General features: G+C 35.6%; 1 protein-coding gene across 3 annotated transcripts in view; it reads left to right on the forward strand.

Annotated features, from left to right (window-relative positions):
• Window positions 1-24,521, forward strand: part of COL11A1 (collagen type XI alpha 1 chain) — a 222,906-nt gene that overhangs the window by 146,894 nt on the left and 51,491 nt on the right. For all 3 annotated transcript variants that reach the window (XM_047084158.1, XM_047084157.1, XM_047084159.1), the window contains 5 exons: window positions 299-352; window positions 2,911-3,018; window positions 3,627-3,716; window positions 3,974-4,027; window positions 18,668-18,775. In XM_047084158.1, coding sequence (XP_046940114.1) covers window positions 299-352; window positions 2,911-3,018; window positions 3,627-3,716; window positions 3,974-4,027; window positions 18,668-18,775 — 414 coding nt within the window. The remainder of the gene's footprint in view (window positions 1-298; window positions 353-2,910; window positions 3,019-3,626; window positions 3,717-3,973; window positions 4,028-18,667; window positions 18,776-24,521) is intronic.

Consider the following 24,521-nt stretch of genomic DNA (forward strand, 5'->3'; position numbering starts at 1 on the left):
AAGCATTGCTATGTTAAAATTCTCACTCTGACTAGGTAGATTAGGGCTAAGAACACGTTTTTCCTTCATCTTCATCCCAATGTCTTATTTAATTTTTTAAGTTTATTGAAAGTAATCATTGGACTATAATGTGAAATAGTGAGGACAGTCAATTTTGAATTTCAAAGAAAACTAGAATATAATTTATATTTAAACATTTAATAATGAGAATTTTTAACCAAAAAGTGACTTTGTTTTAATGTGAGTTACTTACAAATTTGAATCTATGCTTTAGTAACGTCTGGCTTTCTTTCCTCAGGGATTTCAAGGCAAGACTGGCCCTCCAGGACCAGGGGGTGTCGTTGGACCACAGGTATGTCCCTTTATTTTATTTCTCTAAGAAGATTTATTTTCCTATTTATATTTTCATCTTTTCTATGCTGTATAAAATCTGCCCATTTTATTATGATTCAAAATGTTGTACTTTATGTTTTATATACCAGATTTAAATGCATGCCACTGGCCTATCTCAAGTAAACTTTAGCAAACTTTGCTTAGCTGAAATGATTATTTCAGTTAGATGCATAGAGAAAAGAGAATGAAGCAAATAATGAAAATTCAGTCAGAAAATTCACAATGAAGTTAACATAAAAGCCTGACCATGGTACTACCTACTAACACTACCAAAATGCTTTATTAGAAAGGCCACCATAATATTTTCCTAGAATTTCAAATTACAAAATGACTTCAGATTTCTGAGTATAAATTAGATTTAGATGTATAATATATTACAAATATAATATAAATCTTTGAGCACAACTTTTTTCCCCTAAAACTGTAATATTTGTCATTATTACATGTTTCTTAATATTTTTGTCTTTGTAATGATTTCCATCAATGATAAAATATTAGTTTGTAATCTTTGAATATGTCTAAACAATGACAAAGACGAATAGCTTTTTCGACATAGGTGGCAGAAAGAGTCCCAATGATTGATGCAGAATACTGAATCATGGAATAATTTGTGGGAATAGAAAATATTTATTCTGACAAAGTGGTATTGAATGGACAGAACATGTTTAGTTTATTCAGCTGGAATTTTACCCCTGCTATAGCAAAAGAGCAAGAGCAATTGAATAAGTGTTTTAATTATTTAATTGCATTAAATGGCTTTTTCTCAGCCTATAATTCGTTCTTAGCACTTTATGCATCCACACACACACACTCACACACAAGCATGCACATCCAAATACATATGGAACTAAAGAAACAAAAAACTGCATCATCTTTCTAGGAATATGTGTGACAGAAGCAAAAATGAAGAATTCTTGGATTGGCTAATCATTTAATTCCAAAGATGAATCCCAAAAAAAGGGAAATGCTGTTTGTTCTTTTATAAAGAAAATGTAGTATGCATTATTTTTTTTTTTGCATACTTTTTTGTGTGTGTGCTGACAAGCTCTTAACTGCTTACCAGGTTTAGTTAAAAAAAATACTCCCTCAATAATTACCTTCAAAATATCTTATTTTTTCCACTGCAAGCAGCTTCATGGCAATTTTCTGTGAAAAACTGTAACTGAAAGAATTATTCCTTTTACATTAAATAAATGAAGTTAAAATCCAACTAGAATGTAGACATCAAGGGGTTTCCCTGAATATTTCAGGACCTTATACCTTTTGGAAATTCATCTCTGCCTAATGTAGACATCTGGCTTCTGAGATCTTTGTTGTTGTTGTTCCTCCCTACTTTAAGGCATAAAAGTATCAGGTGTTTTGTTGAGGATGCATTTTCATTGAGTTAGTTTTCTTCATTGGTTCTTTTAAGAGAGAAAATCCAATGTCCTATTTCAATAGCCTAATTTTTATATTAGGACAGAGGAAGTGATTTACTAGGAACTATATTGATTGCAATATTTAATATTCACTCCATTTTTTGTAGTCATGTTGCTCATTTTTGTCTCAATAGTGATAGCCATTAAATTAGGATCAATTTTACATTGCTTACTATTGAAATTCCAGTGATCAGATATTCAAGAACAGTTCCTTTCCGGGGGAGTATTTGCACATTAACGATAAATTGAGGACTTTAAGTAATACATAATAAAAGAATTTAAACCTAGAAATTTACACTCAAAGTTGAGGCAGATATGCTCTGTATCCAAGACCAGAGGCAAAGAATCTGTTGCATTTTTAGAAAAATAACAGAGAATGATAATGCGTAAACAACTTCAACAACACATGCCGCTGTTTAACAACCTTGGCATCTGGAAACTTTCTCTTTATATGCCTTTAACTTAAATCCTTCATTTTGCTTTATTCTAAGTGGAGATAGAGAGCAACTGGTCACCATTCTCTATTTACACTTGAAAGCTCATTAAACTTTAGCACCACCAAACAGCACCACTCAGGGGACACATAAATGACCTGATATTTTTCACTTTGGCATTCTGCAGCAATTTAAGGCAGCGGGCTATTTGTTATAGCTTTTGGCCGGGAGGAACTGCCAGCCCAAACTCACAGCCTTCAGGATCTCCCTGCTACATTCCCTAGATTTTGTCAAATGAATATAGATTAACTGTAGGGAGGTCTCCAGTCATGGAAATTCCAAGGAGAACTACTTTGGTTGTTTGGTTTCCAGGGGACCCAGGCTTCTTATCGAGCAGTGAGTGATTCATTGAGTAGCTACCCCTGTGGTGCCAATGCCTCTTCTACTCCTAAACTCCCTTGTACACTCAGATCCTTACCAAGGACAACACTTACTCTTTTCAGACTCCTCCTGGATCCGTGCTGCTCTTATATGTTTTGTAGGACATTATGAAAATAAATGAGAATAATAAACTATTGTAAAAGGGAGTAATACTTATTTGGGGTTTATGTTATCCTTATGAAAAACAAAAGCACAGTCTAATGAGGTTTTGCTTTTCAATTTAGGGACCAACGGGTGAGACTGGTCCAATCGGTGAACGAGGACATCCTGGCCCTCCCGGCCCTCCTGGTGAGCAAGGTCTTCCTGGTGCTGCAGGAAAAGAAGGTGCAAAGGTATGACATGCTTACGGAATTTTCTTGGCTAAAAACATCCATTTACTTTCCACTGTAGCTTTTCATCACTTGTCCATAGGGTCTCTAACTGTTAGCACAGTGTTTCAATGGATCAGAAAGATGTATCAGTAAAATATTTAGTTATTGTACTTCAAGGTGTGACTGAACAATAACATAAGACCACTTAGCATCACTTACATAAAGCCATCCATGTATGTACATTCTTTTTTTTTTTTAATGTTTATATTTATTTTTGAGGCAGAGAGAGAGCATGAGCAGGGGAGGGGCAGAGAGAGAGGGAGACACAGAATCCGAAGCAGGCTCCAGGCTCTGAGCTGTCAGCACACAGCCTGATGCGGGTCTCAAACCCATGAACCATGAGATCATGACCTGAGCCAAAGTCAGACGCTCAACCGACTGAGCCACCCAGGCGCCCCTGTGCATTCTTAAATATGATTAGTTCATTATAATGTATGTGGCATTCCACACAATATTCTCATTATTGAATAACATTTAGGCCTTACTTCCAGGTTAGACATAATAACAATTTTGCTTATAGAAACCTGTAGAAATTATTCTCCGTGACTAATGTGTACTATATTCTTTAGGGTGACCCTGGTCCTCAAGGTATCTCAGGGAAAGACGGACCAGCAGGACTGCGTGGTTTCCCAGGTGAAAGAGGTCTTCCTGGAGCTCAGGTATAATCAGCATATAGATAAAGCATCTGAATGAGATTGCTTATTGAAACATTTTTCTCAGGACTTGACTAAGTAAAGATTCATGAGTAATGAAGGGGAAATATGTAAGCATAAGCATTGATTATCATAATATATATAGCAATATATATTTGTGTCTAAAAACACTTCTTAACATCTTCATTTTAGAAATCCTACCTCCCCTATTTATATTCAATTCACATCGATTCATTTTCTTTGTTTTTATTCTCATTTCCCAGGGTGCACCTGGACTGAAAGGAGGGGAAGGTCCCCAGGGCCCACCAGGGCCAGTTGTAAGTATGATTATAATAAATAGCCATGCTACCCTTGGTTGCAAATTATGGCTCTTCTTTCATTACTCTCATGCTGTGATCCCACAGTGTGTGGGAGAGAAAATAAACACACGTCAATCAAATCAGTCAATGCCTGGTTTCTACTAATTGCATGCGCTAATGAGTGCAGACACAGAAGAGTTTAGACGATTGGAAATATTTACTCCACCGCTGCTGTCAGGAGGTAAAAGGAGCTAACTTGCTTCATAAATGCCCAAGGAAATAAATCATAATTTGTCTTATTGTGAGTACTTGATGAGACTTGAATTTTGTCAATGCTTTTAAAAAGCAGGTTAATGTAACCTTATGAAATAACCGGAAAATGAGAAAATATCAGATTGTTACTTCACCTTTCCTTTTTGAGATATAGATCAATCCCTCTGAAAGCAATTGAATACAGTCTTCATTTTCTCCCATGAATTCACCTTTGTTCTTACCTTTTCTCAGAAAGGTTACCAGTAATAGCCAAATTGCCAATTTTAGTGGCCTCATCTCATTCTCTATTTTATTTCACCAGTCTGAAAAGCTGGAAGTGGCTTTAAATCCTCTCTCAACTTTCTAGTACAAAATGTTAAAGTCATATTAGTGCCCCCTCCAATGTTTTTTTAAGGCGTCCCTTTTCTTTATTTCCGCTGCTACCACCTTTGTCCAGACTCTTTCCTGTCTCTCCTTGCTTAATAGTGTCTTCATTCATGCCTTTGACTCCATCCCTTTAGCCTCTGCAGTTTTGCCCATTGGTTCTAGAATTACCGGTACACTGTGCCATTCCTCCGCTTTAATGCCTCTCATGGTCCCGTGCCACCTTCAGAAACAGACTCCTTAGCATGACCAAGTCATCCTCATGGCTTGGTGCCAGTCACCATAGCTTATTTTATTTGCCTTATTGACTACATCTAATTCTACCCAATTTAATGCACTGAACTTCTTGCTTCTCAAACTACCATGATCTTTTACACTTTGCAGAGAGTATACTATTTACTTTTCCCCTTCTTACAGAAGACCCCATTTTCCCTTTTCTACTTGACAAAAATTCTACTTATCTACAAAGATCAAGCTTAAATGTTAAATCTCTATGTGGTCATCTCTAGACACTTTACTTCCATTTCATTTTTTGGTGAAATTTTTTCACCCTTAGTGCTCTTTGTTATGGTTTGTGTTTCACAAATTACTTTGGAATATAACCGGTTGTCTCTCTCATTAGAATGTGAGTTTCTGTATTTTAGTACATTCACAGCATGGTATCTGACAGACAGTAATCATTCCATATCTACCTATTTGAGTTGTCAGAAAGCCTTATATTGGAGTAAAGTGTATATAGCATAACTAATACTGAGAACATGGCATTTTTCCTTTGGCTGATTGATTAACATATTTAAGCTGAAGATCACATAAATGTCATATTACAGTGATTAAGGTAGGTATGGACATATTATAAAGATTTTTTCAAAAGAAAAATAAGTATTTCAATAACTATATTTGACCTTCTATATGTGCAAAAATATGTAGAACACTTAAAATATCCTGATAAGTAAGTGCTGGTAGCACTAGCAGGAACAAAAGTTGAACACAACAGAAGTTTTTATTTGAGCATAGAATCTTCAAAATGCTCAGCACAATGCAATCCATTTAATCAGAATTTCATATTCTAAACTGATTTTATTTTAGAATATATATATATTTTTAAGATCAAGTTATTGTATCTGTGAAACCTGAATCACCATTACAAGAATTAAATTGTTTAGTTTTAGGGCCCAAATAATGCTATCTAGGTGTTTGGAAAAGTTAATATCCATGTATTTGTATTTGTATTTGCATAGTATACACAAGAGATATACTTTAATGGACTGTTAATCAACAAGCATTTGCATATATAATTATATATTAAATATGATATAAAAATCTAATATTTATTTAGTCAGCTTTAACACCATTTATTTGGCAATACTACCTACTTCCTTATATACAATTAAGTTCGATAGAACATATCCCTTTAAGTGACCTTAAGGTAAACCCTTTCGAAAAGAAACACACCAGCCTCTAAACAGCACTGCAAGACAGTCAATGATTAGATGCCTAATGGCATACAAACAATAAACATTAATTCTGCAAGGTTGGGAGGCAGAGAAGAGAAAGCAGCAAAAAAGGTCATGCAGGAGGTGGCCCTTGAACTTGGCTTCACAGAGTGCAGAAGATTGAAAGATCATTTAAGAGTGAGAAAAAAAAAAAAGATAAGGCATTAGGGGATATCCGATCTTATTAAAGCGAGTGCTTTGAGAGGAAGGACTAAAATTTGATAAATTCTTGCTAGGATCCAGGCACTCTGCTACATATTTACATAATTTAAAGCTAGAGCAGATATATAATATGGCATATGATTATTGAAGTTCTAAAGTCGTAAGTTGAAGTAATTTGAAGTTTTGAAGGTTTTGGAGGAAGTGGAGTAAAAAAATACAGTCTTTTGGAGTAAAAAAAATAAATTTTAGGGAAAATATCATTGTGTATAATATAGAACATAAATGGGAGAGACTCGAGCATGAAAGCTGTGATCAATGTCATAATATGAGTGAGCCAGTGACAACGCCAGTGGGAAGTCGAAGGACAGTGCAGATGTCACAAACACTGGGATGGCAGGAGAGGATTTATTACTAAGATTGGATGTGGGCAGTGAGGAAAGATGAAAGCTGAGTGATACCTTAAGCTTGTGTCCTTGTGGGAATGACAGCTTAGTGTTGCCTTCCATTCCCAGAGCAATTTTACCTGGTCAGGATCAACAACAACAAAGACAACAACAACAAAGACTTTCACATGGAAACCCAAAACCTCTCAGCAGTCACAAGAGATTTTAAAAGGCTTTATATTTTGCTAATAGAAATGTTCCACAGATGCTCACTGTGAGTTCAGTTATTTTGAATTAACACCTTTTCCCATAATAAATTCACATATCTAATTCTGTATCCATCATCCAATGAAAATTCTTCATCAAGAGGAACCACTAAAGACATCATTCATATTTATTAGTTCCTTATGCTATTTCTATAATTGCTATAAAATGTACTAAAGAGGTTCATGATGATGACTTCTAGTTCGTAATAAGTTTTAACCAAGCCTTGTTTACTCTATCTAAAACAATTTTTTGCATGTGAAATTTGATTGGAAAAGTTTTTATTCCAAATGAAAAGACTAAAAGAAAAAAGGTTGGGTGCCTAGGTGGCTCAGTCGGTTGAGCATCTGACTGTTAATTTGGGCTCAGGTCATGATCTCACATTTCATAAGATTGAGTCCCTCATCATGCTCTGCGCTGACAGCACAGAGCCTGCTTAGGATTCTCTCTCTCTCCCTCTCTCTCTGCCCCTCCCCATTCTCAAAAATAAATAAATAAACATTTTTTAAAAAAGAAAGAAAACTGTTGATTTTCTAGATGTAAATCATATTTTAGCCAGAAAATTTATTCATGTTAATTCTTATTTTTTGTGGTTCAAGACTTTTTATAGTGTTAGGTTGCAACTGATAGTGAACACAAGGAATCAGGAGTGGTGACTGATTTATCAGGAAAGATCACAAGTTCTATTTTGCAATGTTGATCAACGGGTGACATCAACATATCAGAGGAAAATATCTGGTCATTTGGTGAGAGACAGCCAAATTCTAAGTCATAAGGGATGAAGGGGTAAAAATAACCTGTAGAATTTCTTGACTCTATAATAGATAGTTCTGAGTTTTTATCAATCTCATACTAACTTTGCCTTTGAGATTTTGACCATGTCATGGTAAATGCAGGACTGAAATTCATAAGAATGGAGAAGGATGGGATTTTGCAGTTATTCATATTAAAGAAAAAAAATATTAACGTGATGAATTCTCTGTGGAAAGAAGGTGGATAACGAATGTGAAGGGTAAAGGAAATAAAAAAGGGCAGTGAAGCAATGTTAAAAGTGTTTATTCTTGGGGACGCCTAGGTGGCTCAGTCGGTTGAGTGTCTGACTTCAGCTCAGGTCATGATCTCACGGTTTGTGAGTCTGAGCTGTCAGCACAGAGCCTGGAGCCTGTTTCAGATTCTGTGTCTCCCTGTCTCTCTATCCCTCTCCCGCTTGCACTCAGTCTGTCTCTCTTTCAAAAATAAATATTAAAACAAAAGTGTTTATTCTTTCAAACCTTAATGCTAGGAACTTTATAAATTTTATTTGATTTGATTCTTGCTCCCTCAGTAGATATTATCATTACATTTTTAAAGGCAAAAAGTCAGAGGTTTAGAGAAGGTAAACAACCTATCCATGTTCATGGTCCTTTGGAGATAAAAAGCCAAAAAGCCTTTGGAGACATTACACAGACTCATTTCCAGATAAGTATGCCTCTCACTCTGCAAGCATTTGCTTAATTAAGTGTTCTCTTTCTCTCTCTCTCTCTACCTCTCTGTACCTTTCCACCTCTCTCCACTTCTGTCAGTTGCATTTTCCCAAGTCTTCCTGACCCTTCTCCACTGCTGTGAATAATTTTGTTCAAAGGAAGAAAGTTACAGGAGTTAACATCAGAGCTAACTGGCTTTAGTATTCCTTTATGTGGTCTTTATAACTAATTTGAATGAATGTGAGATCAAACTGCTTAACCAGACGTACAGTTTGAATACTTAATGACTATAGATGTTTTCCGTATTCCATTGTATCTTTAGCTTATTAATCCTATAATGCAATTTTTAAGGAGCCTAGGTGTGCTGTGTATTTCTGGATTACGAGAGAAATAAATTCCCTCATTGCACAGGATATTGATGAACTAAAACTAAAAGCCTTAAGTAGGGGTTTTATTAATTAACAGTTCTTGCTCACAGTGAGATTTTTAAGCTTCGTACATGTCACAATTTTGTACCTTATGCACTATATTTTTTATGTATTCTAATCCATACAAAGCAAAATATAATATTTAATAGCCAGCCATCCAACCTTGTGTCCATATGTTTATTTATAAATATTTTTGACATTCAGTCTCTTTATTCATAATCCATTCAGTCAGAAATACAGTCTGGGTTATCTTTGTCACATTGCTATGATATCCTACAGAAGCGGGCTTACTGAACTCTGAAAGGTCTAGCCGTGATGTCATTGGCTTATGCTTGGAGGAACTACGATGTGTAGAGTTTTATCAACCAAAGGGATCTGTTTGAGGATATGAGAGATTGCTTGATGCAGGGCCCTCGTTATGAATATCCTTAGAAGAAATCTCTTGCTACTCCTAGCTTTAGAAATCTTTGTAATTTCTTTAGCAGTTAGCTAGCTTCCCCATCCCCTTTTAACTTATGAATTGTGAAACTGATTTCTCTTTTGGCTTTGACTTACAGAAATCATAGGGTCAAAATTTAGGAACTTTCCAAATTCAGTTCTATCAAAAAAGTACATGTGATATGCTTTAATATTATCTATACTATTTTATTATAATTAATTTTTTAAGTGTTGGACAGGACCCATTGAATTGATTTCATAACCCATCAGTAGATTATGGCCTGAAGTTGGGAAGGACATTTGTCTATAGTATGCATTTTTAGATTACTAATATTGTTGGTTCTATCTTTTGCCATAAAAGGCTACTGTCTTATCTATTTTTTTGCCTATTTCTTTTTCTTTGTCTTTTTATTTATATTTTCTTAAATTTTATGTCTTCTTTGTAAACTGCTATACATCTTTTCTTATGGAAAAACTATAATTAAATATCTGAATACATTAGCCAGTCTATTAAGCTAAAATTATATAGATTCATTAAATAGATATTTCCTGCAAATAGCTTATGGTATACTGAAGAAGACAGATATGAAGTAGATAAAACAACATAATAAATAATAAGTAATTTCTTAAAATATAGAATAAAGAAGACAAGATGAGAACAATGATTTTTCCATGTTCTAATTGTAGCTATAAATAAAAATCAGTTTTATATATGGAAAGCAAATTTTCTAAAGGTTGTGCTACCAGAAGTGATAATATATTAAGAAACAGTTTTTAGTGTTCCCACTTAAGATAAACAAAATGATCCCAACAGGTGCTGTGACTTTGGGCTTTTAAAGTTTGGCAAAAACCAACCGCTCACTGTATGCATGATGTTGTACACAAGAGTTGATAATAGATGTCAGTCAAAGCACAAGCATGTTTTCTGATCTCAGGGGGTTTACTTACTAAGTGGATGTCTTGATGAACACACACAAAGCAGAAAGCAACCAAGGACTGAGTGGCAAGGGAGGAAGGCAGTGAAGAATTTTTCTTACATGTTGAACATAAACTTGAGTAAACATTTTATATTTGTGTAAATACACAATATATAAACATACGTATGCAAGTAAATTCTCAGATTGTACCTACCACTTATATTTTCACAAAAGAAAATCAAGGAAAGTGTATTCCCTAAACAAACTCTCTTGTGTATATGTTTTTTTCTGATATGGAACCACCTCCTTACCAATAGTTATTTCGCTAGAAATAAGAAGATTAAAACAGAATAGTGCATTTAATAAAAGGCTTACATTCTTACAACCACATTTTTCCCCCTGAGAATGGTTGCAGTTAATGTGGAGATAGTATATATGAGAAGGGGCCAGACATATAGCTTATAAAGGTGAATGTCCAAGATTTCAAAATTGTGCCATCCATACTTTCCTATGATTTCTATTTCATGACTATCTGCTGATAATTCTGACTCTCCTTTTTCTCTTTGTGTGCTTTTATTTTTTCTTGTCATCTCTTTCTTAGGAGTTTGCATGTGTTTCCTATCATAATTCTTATTTTTGTCTAATTTTTTTTCTACACCCAATTCCAGAGAATTTTCTTTTCACTGGCTTTTACCTAGTCCTCAATCAAAGGAATAGATAAATTCTTAAAAGGATTATACCTACTGTTTAATTCATCATATACCATACTTTTTGAGATAGAGCGCATTTTCTCTATTGGAATCCAGGTTTATTATAATAGGTTTATTATATACGTTTATTATAGTTTATAATAATAGGTTATTATGACATCCAATCAGGGATGACCAAAGGATAGAGATAGTAGGGATTAAAGGCCAAAGACTGAGATATTGTAAGATTTTGACTTAATCATTTAGTATTTATGCTTTATATTCTGGTAATGCTTGATATTTTATCTGAATTTTTGGCTTTATGATCTACAACATGTGTAATCTGGGGAGTTTGGGGGTTCCTCAAACTCATTTTGCCGTGAAGGTCAAGTTTGCCTTAAAAGAAAGGGCAGATTTTTTTCCTCCTTCTACTTGAATTATTCTAGTTTGTAAAAACTTGTGTTCATGCTTTAAATAAAAAAGGGTGGAAAAAATCTCTACCCTTATTTTAACAGTGTTACCTTAGATGTACCGTATAACCTGGATCTTAGTTTTCTCTTCTTATAAAACTCCTCTCTAGTGGGCTGCCTTTTAACTGGATCCTAATGAGATCATTTCTCTGTTTACCACATTTGTTTACTTTACAAACGTTCCTCAGAATATGAAACACCCAGTGAAAATAACAGGAAATGCTTATCTGGATGTTCTCCTGTGTCTGAACAGTTAGAGGAATAACCACTGTTCTCTTTGCTCCAAGAACATAAACTGATACTATTGCTTCTTGTTTTATTTTCATTGTAAAGTTTAGGGGAAAGGGCTGCAGAAGAGGATTGGCTAACATAAAGTTAAAGAAAGGTAACTAAATCGAGAAATGTAAAATTCTCCCTTTTAAAAGCAGCTAAATGTTCACCTTTCAACTGAAAACATGTGACCTGTAGTGATTAATATTTACTATTAAAATCAGAATATTTTATGATATTATGGTTATTATAATTCATGCAAGTCAACATATTCTATTGCCTTTGCTTTTGCACAGCAAAGAAAACAATAAAACAAAAAGACAACTACTGAATGCCTTTGGAAAACTTTTAATTTGCCATGTTCCCATTGCTATGGAAATAATGAAGTGGGAAAATGATATTTTTATAGTTTTAGCCCTTTTTTGGTGAGTTATTTCCATTTAGCCCTTTTTTTGTGAGTTATTTCCATTTAAGCAATTTTGATGTGTTAAATATTCACCATTGATGTAAAACATGAGTATACAAACAGTTTAAATTAGGATTAAAGATACTATTCTGCGGAAAAATCTCTACCATTCTTCCAATAGTATAACCTTAAATATATCATATAAAATTCTGGACCTTAGTTTTTTTTTTTTTCCCTATTGAATTTTACCACTATGCTCTTTTGAGATTGCATATCTATTTTTGAAATATATAGATGTTCATGGACAGTTCTCTTAAGATCTGCTGCATTTATACCTTAGGACAGACATTGCTCAAAGAAACTTAGAGGTATCACCACATGAAGCATCACAAAAACCTGAAGGCAAACTGTTTCTGTCCCCATTTTATTGGTGAGAAATGTGAGCCATTGAGTGCTTGGTCAGTTTGCTCAAGATGGGAATGTTAGTGGCTCCATTTCTGGAAAGGAACAAGATCACATATACAACTGACACATTTATTTACTTAGGGTCTGCTATGTTCCAGTAACTGTTCAAAGTTCTGGAGGTCAGTGAAAAAAATAAGCAAAAATCCTACCTTTGTGGAGCTGATCACTTATCAATTTCATCTATGTTGAAACCCAAATGCATTTGTTTTAAATGGAAAATTTTATTTATCTGACAATTATAAAGCCCTCTGTTCCTTACCTAAGCTGGTTAAAGAGCTATGTAATAATTTCTATCACTATAAATGTCTACCCTTTATGGAAAAAAATGCATTTGCAACGTTTCTCAAGGGCTGATACCTACCCTAATACATTTTGTATTCCCAGTCAGTGTCAGAAGAATGCAGATTCTAACTATGTGTTTGTGGAATGTGTAAATAGGTTCTCTTTTTAATATTGGTTTTACATTTTTTTTGATGAGATTTCTCCAATGATTCAGTTGGGACTAAGCGATTCATAAGGCTTATTCTTTTAAAAGTTGGCCTGGGAATATTTTTAAAAGATTTGCAAGTTTGTAAGACCATTTGCTTAATAGGTAGGTATCATCAGAGATTTTCACTATTCATTTACAGATGTATAAAACAAAATCATTGCAGAGCATGCTGTTATTAGAAATATCTAGACTTATAGAATGTTTGAAATAACTAATGGAAAAGGAAATCACAGTTGTACTTTAAGGCACAAATATACATCCAGATAGTCTCTTCTTATTGTTTTCATCTACTGTTTCAAAGTTAATGATCTGTGACAAGATCATGAAGCAATATTTTACCTGCAGGAAAGTAATGTGTTTTTATTGTTAATTTTAATGCAGGTTCTACAAGCAAGATGGCAATCTGAAATTTAATCTTATGAATGCTCCAAGGGAGTAATTAAAATAGTTAAGCTTCACCATAAAAAATAGCATATAATATCTACAAACTGTACACATTGTCATTGATCCAAATCAGCATTCTTTCTTGACTTGATGTACATGAACATTTTATTTGATTAATGTTAAATATTAAAGACTTTGGTAGAAAATTAGTAAGCATTCTTTTCTTAAGTAAGGCTAATCATTATTTTCACATAGCTTCTTGGCATAATGTATCCAGTTAAGGAAATACATATTTCTCTTAATTGTAATACCACATTTTCTAGATAAAATATATATTCAATTGATTCTCTCTTTCCTGCAAATTTGGGAAATTTCTATTGACTACACATAAAAACATTTAGATCCTAATTTTTTTTAAGTTAATTTATTTATTTTGAGAGAGACAGAGATACAGCGCAAGTAGGAGAGGGGCAGAGAGAGAGGGAAACAGAAGATCCAAAGCAGGATCTGTGATGACAGGAGAGAGCCCAATGCAGGGCTGGAACTCATTAACTGTGAGATCATGACCTGAGCTGAAGTCAGACGCTTAAGTGACTGAGCCACCCAGGTGCCCCTAGACCCTAAATTTTCAACATATCTATTATGTTCATATATTTTATGGAAAGACCAGTGCATATCTCTAATTCTATTATCATGTTCTTACATTTATTGCTGTTACTTATAATTATTTGATGCATACAGTAAATATTTTCTGCTTTGGAAGTATTGATGAAGAAATCATAGGGATATTTACAGAACAAAATTCAATATGCCAAATGGTGCGTTTATTCCTTCAGAAAATAATGGTAGAAAGCCTAGCATACTATGGTAAGTTGTGCAAGAAACATTTAGAAGGATGTGTCATGCTTTAAATTCTCAGAATAGTACAACCTTTAGAAAAGACAGTTGTCATCCTGTGCCTAAAGAATGGCTAGAATTTTTAAACAGTACAGGAAAAGACCAAAGACTTTCCAAGGTAGAAGGTAAGTGTGACCAACCATTCAGAGGCAACAGCAGGCATATTGTATTAGAGGGACAGTGAAATCTATGATATATTAGGAGAAAATAATTTACACATTACAATACTAAAATCTAAAGTAAAAAAATTCTGAGTATGTGTATATGAGTATTTGGGCGGGGGGAGATCAAGGATAAATACATTCTCAAAAAGATACATTAATCCAAATTGCTTATAGAGTTCTGTACATAAGAAGGAATAGTTAGCTTTTAAATATCAAAGGTGGAACATAATGAAAAAGTCCCACACATGTGTTGAATAATTCTCCAAACTAAAAACAATTCTTTGGTTTTGAAAGTTAAATAAAAAACAAAAACAAAAACAAAAAAAAGCTTGTAAGTAACAGTGACAAGAAGCAAAGATTCTAATGATTAAGAAAGTTTAAATGAACTATATGAATGACAGAGAATGACTAGTAAGATGAATGACATAAGCATTGCCATATTCTTTGAAGTTTTCTCATTTTAGAGGATGTTCAATGAATATGAGCTCATTCTGGTAGAAGTGGTCTTAAATGGCTCTTTCTCCTATTTATTAAGATTTAGCACAGTATGTTTGAATTATAGTGGTACAAACAATCAAGGATTCTTTTTTTTCTTTTCTAACACTATTTATGAAGTACTCAGTACTTAGGAAGATCTTTGTGTGGATTATAGCACATCAGGCCCTTACGGTATTTATCTGAAAAATAAGCAAACTATATTGGAATTAAATTATATTGCATATACGGAGTAAATAACACAATAATTGCTTAATAGGCTCGATAACTGGAAAATAATACATTTTTTAAATATAAGTTTCTGCTTCCTAGTGAATTTCTTATCATTCTAGTCTCATGCTTGTCGACCTCAATACAGTCTAATATGATATCTTCTTTGGGTAGTCTTCCAACATTTGGGGGTTTAATGTCAAACAGAATTAAAGAGAAAGATTTCATGGCCTGACAAATCAAAATTGCATCTCTTTTTGTACAGTCAATTACAAATAAAATATCTCAGCACTTAAATTGGATGCTTAGTTTAGATTTTGATAACACTAATGAGTAGTAATCCTTTTCTGAGATTTTACAAGTAAAATGTTAAAGCAGAAATGTAATGCAGTCATGTGGTCTGCACCAGTGTTTCAGATAAGTAGAGACCTATCTTTAGGGAGTCACATTATATACTGTCTTCTGGTGATATTTTTCTATTACAAAAAAAAAAAAAGCGCTTTATCTTTCTCTCTTTGTAATTCAAAGAACACCTTTCTATTTCTCTCAGTTTCATGGTCCTTGTTCTTATTCCTCTTGTTCTTCTCCTCACTCTTCCTTTCCTCCACCTACTTCTCTCTCTGTCTCTCTCTGTTTCTCTCTCTTCTCTCCTCCTCCTCTCTGTCTCTGTTTCTCTCTCTCTGCTCCTCCCTCCTTTCCCTACCTCTCTCTCCCTCCCTCCTCCTTGCCCTCAACCTTATTCTCCAGACTTTGCTTCTGACCTCCCTCTCTCTAATAAGTAGAGACAAATCTTTATATTCCTTTCACTTTTAGAGCAGTACCTCTTGAATGCAAAAATACTTAGAGGACTCTACTCTTATTTTTTTCTTCTGCACTGGCCTCTGAAATTATTCATCCAAAGTATGCCACCTGGTTAATACTTATGCCACTTGTGGTTGACTTTTTTTTTTCATAAAATATTTTAACAGGGGCGCCTGGGTGTCTTAGTCGATTGAGTGTCCAACTCTTGATATCTGCTCTGGTCATGATTCCAGGGTCCTGGGATTGAGCCTCGTGCAGCATGGAGCCTGTTTAAGATTCTTTCTCTCTTTCCCTCTGCCCTCTGCCCCGCTCACGCTTTCTCTCTCTCTCTCTCTCTCTAAAAAAAAAAAAAAATATATATATATATATATATATATATACACACACATACACACACACATACATATATATATATACATATATATGTATATATATTCTTTAATATTATTGAATTTCAAAAACATTTTTACAGAGGCTAAATGTTTATTGTCTAAAAAACTGCAAATTTCCTTTGTAATTGTTTCTTCTTTAGTATTTGAAATATGTAATTGGTGAAAATTTAATTTTCAAACAACTCTTGATTAATTATTATGCAATATGAGGAACAATTTCTGGGTTTGTTTTTAAATATATATTTATTATAGCTCAAAAATGTCACTTTTTGTTTATATCAAGCTTAAATTTCATGATTTCTTTCACCATATTTTTGGAGTTTCTCCAAATTATTTGTCTCCTAAATTTAAGATACCCTGTAATTAAAAAATCTACAACAGTGGTTCAAATAGTCCTATAACAAACAAACAAAAAATTAAAGACAAAATCACTTTTTCAAGTGGCACTCTTAAGATTATTGCCAATAATCTCAAATCTATAGTCTCTTAATTCCTTTTAATTGCTTTAGCATTCAGATACCTGGCTACATAAAAACTATTCTCTGTACCTTGTGAATTTAGCTAGAAAAAATCATATCAGGAAGTTAAGTAGTAAATATTTTTGTAATCTTTTGTAATCACTGACTATTTAGATACAATTGAATAGGCACTAAATGTAAAGAAATTCCAATTAAATAACCCTTGAGAGTCACTGATATCACCAGTAGAGAGAAACAGTGGTGGCTTTGTGGACAAAGCACAAGGAGTGCAAGGTCAGGATTTATTTTGACCAGCTACATGATTTTTCTTTTTTTTTTTTAAGCTTATTTATTTTAAGACAGAGACAGCACGAGTGGGGGAGGGGCAGAGAGAAGGAGACAGAGAATCCCAAGCAGGGTCCATGCTGTCATTGGGCTCAAACCCACAAACCGTGAGATCACGGCCTGAGCAGAAATCCACAGTTGGATGCTTAACCAGCTGAGCCCTCCAGGCTCCCCTTGACTAGCTACATGATTATGAGAAGGATAAATGACCCCTGAGCCACAGAGGTCTCACCTTTAAAACTGACACGCTAAGGCTTCTGTCAACTCAGTGGGTTTTTTGTGAGAATAAAAATGACAAAATGAATGTGGAATGGCTTTGTAAATTGTAAAGCACTATGTCGATACAAACTGTTGTCATTATTATCACTGTTCTTGTGTTCATACGGAATTGATTCTCTACTAATAAAATATAAATTAGAACAAAGTCAATAATTCATATTTGTATAATAAAAAGATTTCCAATTATATGGGAAGTATAATGTTAGAAAATAAATGTTAAGGTATTGTATTCTCCAGCTTTTATAAGTCATTTCTTCTATGATTTTTGAAATGATGTTATTATCTAAATATCTTAATTTTAAGGAAAAGTGCTAGTAATCATATTTTCTAATATTTCACATTTAGTTCAATCACAAAAGAAAATGGCAAATTATAATTTAGCCATCCATCCAGGGATCTAATCCAAAGACAAAGTTCTTGTTATTTTTCATTAAATAAAGTTGGAAATAGTAAATAGGTTAACTTGAGCTTTACATGACTTAGTAAATATGTTTGCATTTCCTTTATTCTTTCTTTAAATAATGATTTCTTAAACGTCTTACATGTTATTTTTTTAAGTTTACATATTAGGTATTTTTTAAGCAAATTAGTTGAAAATATATGGCATCTTCTTTGAAACTCAATTGGACATAACCTAATTATATGAATTATACTGTCAGTGTTCATAATAAAACCCAACGATCCCTGTCAGACTCTAAGATAAATTAAGGACCTATTTTCTGGGAAAAAGTCCAATCTCTGGAATAGTGATTATCAAACTTTATTATGTAAAAAATTATATTTGTAGCCTAATGCAGTGACAATTTCTGAACTCTTTTTTAGGACTTTGAAATTATGATTCAGCAAGTTTGAGGTGAAGCCCAGAAATTGCTTTGAGAAATACTAGTCTAGAAAATGTATTCTGCCAATCCGTAATAATACAGGAGTAAATCATATAAGTTATTTATTGGATTCGTGTTTCATAAAGCATTGTGAACCATTTTGAACACTTAAATGAAAAAAAAAGATACTTGTAAACATTAAAGCTTTAAAAATTAAAATTTTTATATCAATGTTTCCTAATTTCAATATCTGCGCTTAATATTGGGGCTAGAAATTAATCATTCAAATAGTACAACTATTCCTATTTGAGATCTTTGAATTGTCTAAAAGTGACTTTACATTATTTACTATACTATGAGACTCTACTATTAAATAAGTGATTCTTAAGCCAGTTTCCCATCACTAATAATAAAATACCTTTTTTCCCCGTGTACTAGGGCTCACCAGGAGAACGCGGATCAGCGGGTACAGCTGGCCCAATTGGATTGCCAGGGCGTCCAGGACCCCAGGGTCCTCCTGGTCCAGCTGGAGAGAAAGGTGCTCCTGTAAGTAATTTCAAGGAGAAAATATATTATACTGCCATTCTGCACAAGTTATTACTTTTTATTCAAGGATATTAGTTCTTCATACTCCACTGCCTTCTCTCTGCATATGTGCCTGGCATATAAACACACCTCTTTTTATATTTATAATAGAGAAAATTTCAAATTCAATTAAATGAGATGACATTTTCCCACACTTTATGAAACTCTAAGACCTGTGAGGGAGTTGGATATTATGAATGTAAAAGGCTTCTGATTTTTCTCCTTTTAAAAAATAAAATTGGAGTTTTGATTAAAACTATACTTTGCTGCTTTATATTAGAAGTATGCACTTTTCACTCCTCTTGTATTACAAGTTCATATCCAATATTTCCAAAGTCTGTAAACGAAACCCATAGAAAGTGGCTGCTCTTCTCATGTAATTTGAATTTTGATCTACAGTGAATGAGATGGAAAACATTTAACCAATTATTTTATATTTATTGGATTTAAAATTTTTATTTTTAAGTGATTATGGGCTATAGTCTGTTCATTAGGCTTACGTTTCTTTGTCAAGATTTCTGTTTTTGTTTCTGCTTTTGATTTAATCATATAAATTTTCCTAAAAAATTCTCATCCTCCAAGATTAAAACAAACTCATTCATAAATGTGGATAAAATGGCTTTTAAAAAAAGGTCCTTGAGTGCTAGAAAATATATCCAGGGCACACCATCATGAGGGCCGAGAGATTAAAAAGTATCCTTTGTTGAATATTAGAAAAGACCACGAATACTGAAAGCTGAGTAGAAGGAAAGTGAGAGAACAGGACTTGGTCTGTTGGGCATTCATGATAATTCTTATGGATAATTACAGTGGGGTTCAAATGAAGGCGGTTGATAAAGAAGTGGGATAGGTACACGTAGAGCAACCCAAGTAAGCCATATGGCTAAAAAATAGTGGGACAGTAGGTAGAAATACAAGCAGAATTGAATGCATTGCCTCTTGTTATTATGATGCACATGTATTTATCCACAACCAATAATAAGAAAAGAATCAGTGAAGAGTGAGGAAGTTAAGGGTGTCAGAGTAGACTAGAGCTGCCAACTTTGAGCCAGTCAGAATTCGGCTGGGAATTCAGGTCTGTAATTTGTTTAGCTCATGATTTTGGCTAAGCTATTTAACCTCCCAAAACCCAGGAAAAGAAGATAAGTACAGTATTTCGTGAGGGTTAGATGAAATGGTAGTTCTAAATTACTTTGTAGAATTGTGATAATAAGTCTTCAGTGAGCCATCATCATCATGTTTGTGGACCAGAGTTGTCACAAAAAAGGGTGGATTATAACCAGAAAATAAATTGACTTTTGAGTAAGGAGGGGTGGATTCTGTGAATAGGGTACAGGTACAGGCTAAATACAAGATCATGCCAAGTGAAAGAACATGGGGATGAGTATCTGCTTCTATCAAAATGTTAAGGTAAGATTCAGCTGTTAATATTAGCAAAGGGGTAGAAATGATGAAATAAAGACTGCTTAAGGAGAGATGGATGATGTTTCTGGTAGTCCCGTAGACTGTGGGCCAGGAGATGCATACATAATGGAGGAAGAGTTTGTCATCTTGCAGAGTTGTAAATGAAGAATCTAAATTTAGTGTGGTGTAGAGCAATTGAAAGATTTTCTCCTGACTCCACACAGACCAGAATCAGAAGAAATAAATGGCAGGTGATTCTTGGCTAGCAATCATGTGTACTATAATGAAGGCAGGTAAGAATTAATGTGTCTTATTTATGGATACTCTCGTATAAAAGAATTGATTTTTGGAGTCCAAGCTCTAAAAGAAATCCACATTTAAGGAGAAGTATCTGAATCAGCGATGTGGTTAAAATGGTGAAGTTCCCTGTGAATAACACAGCACATTTTTGGAGTATAAATAGGTTTGAGATATTGCAATATTTGATTTAAAGGAAATAAAAGGTCTCCAAGGTGACACCAGGGGTATGTCTTGCATGATAATTGGGGAAAGTTTTGAGAAACCAGGTCATATGGAACCTAAGAAATTAATGAATCGGTTTACAAGTTAACTTTGTTTTATAGATAGTTTGTTATTTTTGTTGTCAGTAAGTAATCAACTCAACAAATATTCCTTAAGTGGCTACTCTGGGCCACAGGCCAGAGGGATGCAATGGAATGCAAAAACAGACATAGTTCTGCCCTCACACAGTTTATTGCCTGATGGGGCAATTAGATAATAAGCGAAGGACCACTAAGTACATGTTTAATTACAAGCTGTAGCTAGTGATATGAAGGAAAAGTCAGCTTGTAACGGAATGGAGCTGGAATCAGGGCATTTCCTTGGACAGGACACTGATGGTAGAATGTAAAAGATGAGGAGGAATTATCTAGGGGAAGGGTCCAACTAGGTAGATTCAGGCAAAGTGACAGGAGTAGCATGGAATCAGATTTAACTGAAAAAAGGTCTAGAGGGAGTTGGAATTCTAGAAAGCCAGTGCAAGGGGGAAGGCCAGATGCTGCTGGGCAGGTAGGAGGAGATAGATAATGATAGGCTGCACTAACAGCTTAGTCTATATCTTAGGAATGGTAAACAAGTAAACTGATTGAAGAATGTTGGTAAGATGATCTCATTGTCTTTCTGGTTACAGCATGGGGAATAGTTTGGAGGTGAGAATAGATGTGAGAAAAGAAAAAGGTTATTTCAGTTGTTCAAAGGAAGGCTGATAGTATCTTGGGATAAGGTGTTTGTGGTGGAGATAAACTGAAGTAAATACATTCAAGAGATAAAACAGATAAAACTTAGTCATTGTAAAGGGACAGGAGGTGGTAAGGGAAGGAGGGTAGGGAACAGGGTAACACAAAGGCAGGAGCTTAAGAATTGTGGATTCCCAGCCTCTATAACAAGAGAGCAGAGAGAACCACTGGGAACAATCAGCCATATATACCTTCTGCAAAATTGATGAAATCTTGACCTTTAGGAGATAGTTTACTTTATACTTGGAAAGAAATTTTAATGGAAAATAGATGTCATCTTCATTATCAAGGCACTATTTTTTTCTTAAATTGCACAATAGAGGTATTTTAAAAATAGGAAAATATTGCCGTTGTCAAAAAATAAACAAAGCTGGGGGGTCCTGGAAGATGGCGGCGTAGGAGGACGCTGGGCTCACCGCGCGTCCTGCTGATCACTTAGATTCCACCTACACCTGCCTAAATAACCCAGAAAACCGCCAGAGGATTAGCAGAACAGAGTCACCGGACCCAAGTGCAGACGAGAGGCCCACGGAAGAGGGTAGGAAGGGCGGCGAGGCGGTGCGCGCTCCACGGACTGGCGGGAGGGAGCCGGGGCGGAGGGGCGGCTCGCCGGCCAAGCAGAGCCCCTGAGTCCGGCTTGCAAAAGCGGAGGGGCCTGACGGACTGTGTTCCGACAGCAAGCGCGACTTAGCGTCTGGGAGGTCATAAGTTAACAGCTCTGCTCGGAAAGCGGGAAGGCTGGAGGACAAAGGGAGGGTGAGCTGCGGAGCCCCTGGACGACAGAGCTCAGTTTGGCGGGGAACAAAGGCGCTCGCCAGCGCCATCTCCCCCGCCCATCCCCCAGCCAAAATCCCAAAGGGAACCGGCTCCGGCCAGGGAAATTGCTCGCTCCGCGCGAACACCCAACTCTGTGCTTCTGCGGAGCCAAACCTCCGGCAGCGATCTGACTCCCTCCGGCTGCCACAGGGCCCCTCCTGAAGTGGATCACCTAAGGAGAAGCGAGCTAAGCCTGCCCCCCCTGCCGCCGTGCACCTTGCCTTCCCACCCCAGCTAATACGCCAGATCCCCAGCATCACAAGCCTGGCAGTGTGCAAGTAGCCCAGACGGGCCACACCACCCCACAGTGAATCCCGCCCCTAGGAGAGGGGAAGAGAAGGCACACACCAGTCTGACTGTGGCCCCAGCGGTGGGCTGGGGGCAGACATCAGGTCGGACTGCGGCCCCGCCCACCAACTCCAGTTATACACCACAGCACAGGGGAAGTGCCCTGCAGGCCCTCAACACACCAGGGACTATCCAAAATGACCAAGCGGAAGAATTCCCCTCAGAAGAATCTCCAGGAAATAACAACAGCTAATGAGCTGATCAAAAAGGATTTAAATAATATAACAGAAAGTGAATTTAGAATAATAGTCATAAAATTAATCGCTGGGCTGGAAAACAGCATACAGGACAGCAGAGAATCTCTTGCTACAGACATCAGGGGACTAATGAACAGTCACGAGGAGCTGAAAAACGCTTTAAAGGAAATGGAAAACAAAATGCAAACCACCACAGCTCGGATGGAAGAGGCAGAGGAGAGAATAGGTGAACTAGAAGATAAAGTTATGGAAAAAGAGGAAGCTGAGAAAAAGAGAGATAAAAAAATCCAGGAGTATGAGGGGAAAATTAGAGAACTAAGTGATACACTAAAAAGAAATAATCTACGCATAATTGGTATCCCAGAGGAGGAAGAGAGAGGGAAAGGTGCTGAAGGGGTACTTGAAGAAATAATAGCTGAGAACTTCCCTGAACTGGGGAAGGAAAAAGGCATTGAAATCCAAGAGGCACAGAGAACTCCCTTCAGACGTAACTTGAATCGATCTTCTGCACGACATATCATAGTGAAACTGGCAAAATACAAGGATAAAGAGAAAATTCTGAAAGCAGCAAGGGGTAAACGTGCCCTCACATATAAAGGGAGACCTATAAGACTCGTGACTGATCTCTCTTTTGAAACTTGGCAGGCCAGAAAGAATTGGCACGAGATTTTCAGGGTGCTAGACAGCAAAAATATGCAGCCAAGAATCCTTTATCCAGCAAGTCTGTCATTTAGAATAGAAGGAGAGATAAAGGTCTTCCCAAACAAACAAAAACTGAAGGAATTTGTCACCACTAAACCAGCCCTACAAGAGATCCTAAGGGGGACCCTGTGAGACAAAGTACCAGAGACATCACTACAAGCATAAAACATACAGACATCACAATGACTCTAAACCCGTATCTTTCTATAATAACACTGAATGTAAATGGATTAAATGCGCCAACCAAAAGACATAGGGTATCAGAATGGATAAAAAAACAAGACCCATCTATTTGCTGTCTACAAGAGACTCATTTTAGACCTGAGGACACCTTTAGATTGAGAGTGAGGGGATGGAGAACTATTTATCATGCTACTGGAAGCCAGAAGAAAGCTGGAGTAGCCATACTTATATCAGACAAACTAGACTTTAAATTAAAGGCTGTAACAAGAGATGAAGAAGGACATTATATAATAGTTACAGGGTCTATCCATCAGGAAGAGCTAACAATTATAAATGTCTATGCGCCGAATACCGGAGCCCCCAAATATATAAAACAATTACTCATAAACAGAAGCAACCTTATTGATAAGAATGTGGTAATTGCTGGGGACTTTAACACCCCACTTACAGAAATGGATAGATCATCTAGACACACGGTCAATAAAGAAACAAGGGCCCTGAATGAGACACTGGATCAGATGGACTTGACAGATCTATTTAGAACTCTGCATCCCAAAGCAACAGAATATACTTTCTTCTCGAGTGCACATGGAACATTCTCCAAGATAGATCATATACTGGGTCACAAAACAGCCCTTCATAAGTTTACAAGAATTGAAATTATACCATGCATACTTTCAGACCACAATGCTATGAAGCTTGAAGTCAACCACAGGAAAAAGTCTGGAAAACCTCCAAAAGCATGGAGGTTAAAGAACACCC

This window comes from Lynx rufus, unplaced genomic scaffold (assembly GCF_022079265.1).
Source record: "Lynx rufus isolate CCGP_SWC_20201006 ecotype Redwood Valley unplaced genomic scaffold, mLynRuf1.p SCAF_2, whole genome shotgun sequence".
In the NCBI taxonomy this organism is placed as follows: domain Eukaryota; kingdom Metazoa; phylum Chordata; class Mammalia; order Carnivora; family Felidae; genus Lynx; species Lynx rufus.